At 43.3% G+C, this 2,129-nt stretch overlaps 1 protein-coding gene across 1 annotated transcript in view; it reads right to left on the bottom strand.

Annotated features, from left to right (window-relative positions):
• Positions 1–852, bottom strand: part of LOC119382057 (protein tumorous imaginal discs, mitochondrial-like) — a 19,526-nt gene extending 18,674 nt beyond the window's left edge. Inside the window, exon 1 of the mRNA XM_037649791.2 lies at positions 826–852. Coding sequence (XP_037505719.2) covers positions 826–852 — 27 coding nt within the window. The remainder of the gene's footprint in view (positions 1–825) is intronic.
• Between the last annotated feature and the right edge of the window lie 1,277 nt (positions 853–2,129).

The following is a 2,129-nucleotide window of genomic DNA, read 5'->3' as shown; positions in this document are numbered from 1 at the left end:
AGCGAACTGATGTCTCTAAGGTACTTAATAAATTAGGCGCACTTAAGAAGAGCAGAGAGGCAGCCTGTTAGAATAACCACTTTCGACAGAGACTGAGGGCAATGTAACGAATGCTAGGACTATAGCCAGCAATTCAGCTTGGAAAATAGGCGTAAAAGTCAGGTAAGCGAATTGAGAAAGTCCAATCTTTAGAGAGAATGATGCGATTCCAACACTGCCTTCTCTTCGCCAACGGAAGCATCAGTCGCTATCACAATGTTTGTTTCTAGATTGGCCAAATGATTTTCGAAATGCCATTTAGAATCGATATGGTAGACTGTTTACCATTCTGGGACATAGGTATATCGTCAAATTCAATCCTAACTGCTTCTACAGTACTGAGTATAAGTACTTCATAGAGGTGACCTTTTAAGGGTCCAAATGTCCTGTGGTAAAATTAGTTGGGGACAACGTAATCTAGACCATTGGTGTTTTGAAAAAATGAGGCCGGATGAATAATGAAAACATACCGTGACCTCCTCTGTGGAGGACGTATAGATTTTTAGGAATGTTTCGTACTGTTCGACTATGACAACCTTTGTGATAAGGATAAGGCAGGTGTTATTCTTCGTATATAATATCGTTTTGCGACAAATTAGGAAGCCCAGGACATAAGCGTATGATTAGCGTTTTATAAGAACCAGTGGTCAAACTTTGTAAGCCGGAGCGGCAGAAAACAAAACACAGCCGAATTCTAACACCGGTCGAATGTACGTCATACAATAAATCATAAGGGCACGTCCTCTGCGCAAACCGGCGCGCTGTTGCCGAGCATACGTAGCATACCTGCTGTGCGTGCTCCTTTACAGCCATGTTTCTATATGGGACTCCAGTTAAGTTTTCGGTTGTAAGTTATCCCTAAATATCTAACTGACTCTACCTGGGGTATAATGTCTTCTCGGTAAAGTAATGAAATTGCACTGGAACACTTGTGTGCGAAAACTACCGGGGACTTGCTGTTTCTGGTGCGAGTTGGAATTCATACTTGGAAGCGTAAATGTCAAGCTAGTAGACACGGACTAGCGGACGGACACACGGACACACCGACGGAAGCGCCTTGCCGTCTGTCTGTTGTCCGTATGTGTCTTCCTCTAGTCCGTGTCTACTCGCGCTTACGCATTCCCAAGTTACGATGCGCTTCTCTCGAGGGCCCGCGCACCAACACGCGCATTGCCGGGCTTCTTCCGCATCGCACAATCACCCAATCACCGACAAAATGGCACGCACTTCAAGTTGTGGCCCCGCATCAGCCAACACAAATACACGCCAACGGCGGACAGCGACCAACAATTTGAGAACATGCTGAGAAAGGGAAGGAAGAGAACGCTTTGCAATGGAAAACATAAGAAACAAGCAAGGTCTCGATAGTGTTTCTTATCTTGGAGCAGAATCGCAGGATTTTCTGATCCCCTGAAGGCGATCGTTCTTGAAGAAAACGTGACATGAAATATCGTCCCCTTTTGCAGAGTGCTAGGGCTGACCCCATCAGAGTAAACATGTAATTGGTCTCTGCGTTCTTCATGCCGTATCAACATAGAAAAACAACTTGCAGGAAGGTTCCTGTACAGAGGTTGTTGATGCTGTTCGCAAAAGCGGATTGTGAGTGAATTACTGATGATGTAGCTATCTCCATATTGATGTTTGGGGTACCTACAAACTATCACCAGTCCTCAATGCCTTCATTTTAACGAGAACGTGGGTGCGTTTTCGGCTTTTGCAATGGGGATGATCATGACTCCTATAGGTGTATCAGTGTGATATATCAGCCATTTATTTATTTATTTATTTATTTATTTATTTATTTATTTATTTATTTATTTATTTATTTATTTATTTATTTATTTATTTATGTATTTATTTATTCGTTTCATTGCCGCCCAAATATATACGCGAGAACTAAGATGCAAGCAGTACACTGCCGCTCGATTTTCCGTTAATATACGGCAAGCCACGCGAGTCCACACTGCCGACGCTGCAGAATACGACAAGCACGGTAATGTTCTTTTATTTCTGTTACACCGGAAACAGCCTGCAGCGTTCAATTCGTGCGGTGTGTTGTCCCATAAAGTGATCCATAGAGAATCACCGAG

The sequence above is a fragment of the Rhipicephalus sanguineus genome, chromosome 2 (genome assembly GCF_013339695.2).
Source record: "Rhipicephalus sanguineus isolate Rsan-2018 chromosome 2, BIME_Rsan_1.4, whole genome shotgun sequence".
Taxonomy (NCBI): domain Eukaryota; kingdom Metazoa; phylum Arthropoda; class Arachnida; order Ixodida; family Ixodidae; genus Rhipicephalus; species Rhipicephalus sanguineus.
The sequence above is the reverse complement of the archived record's forward strand: the minus strand, read 5'-3'. Positions and strand labels throughout refer to the sequence as shown.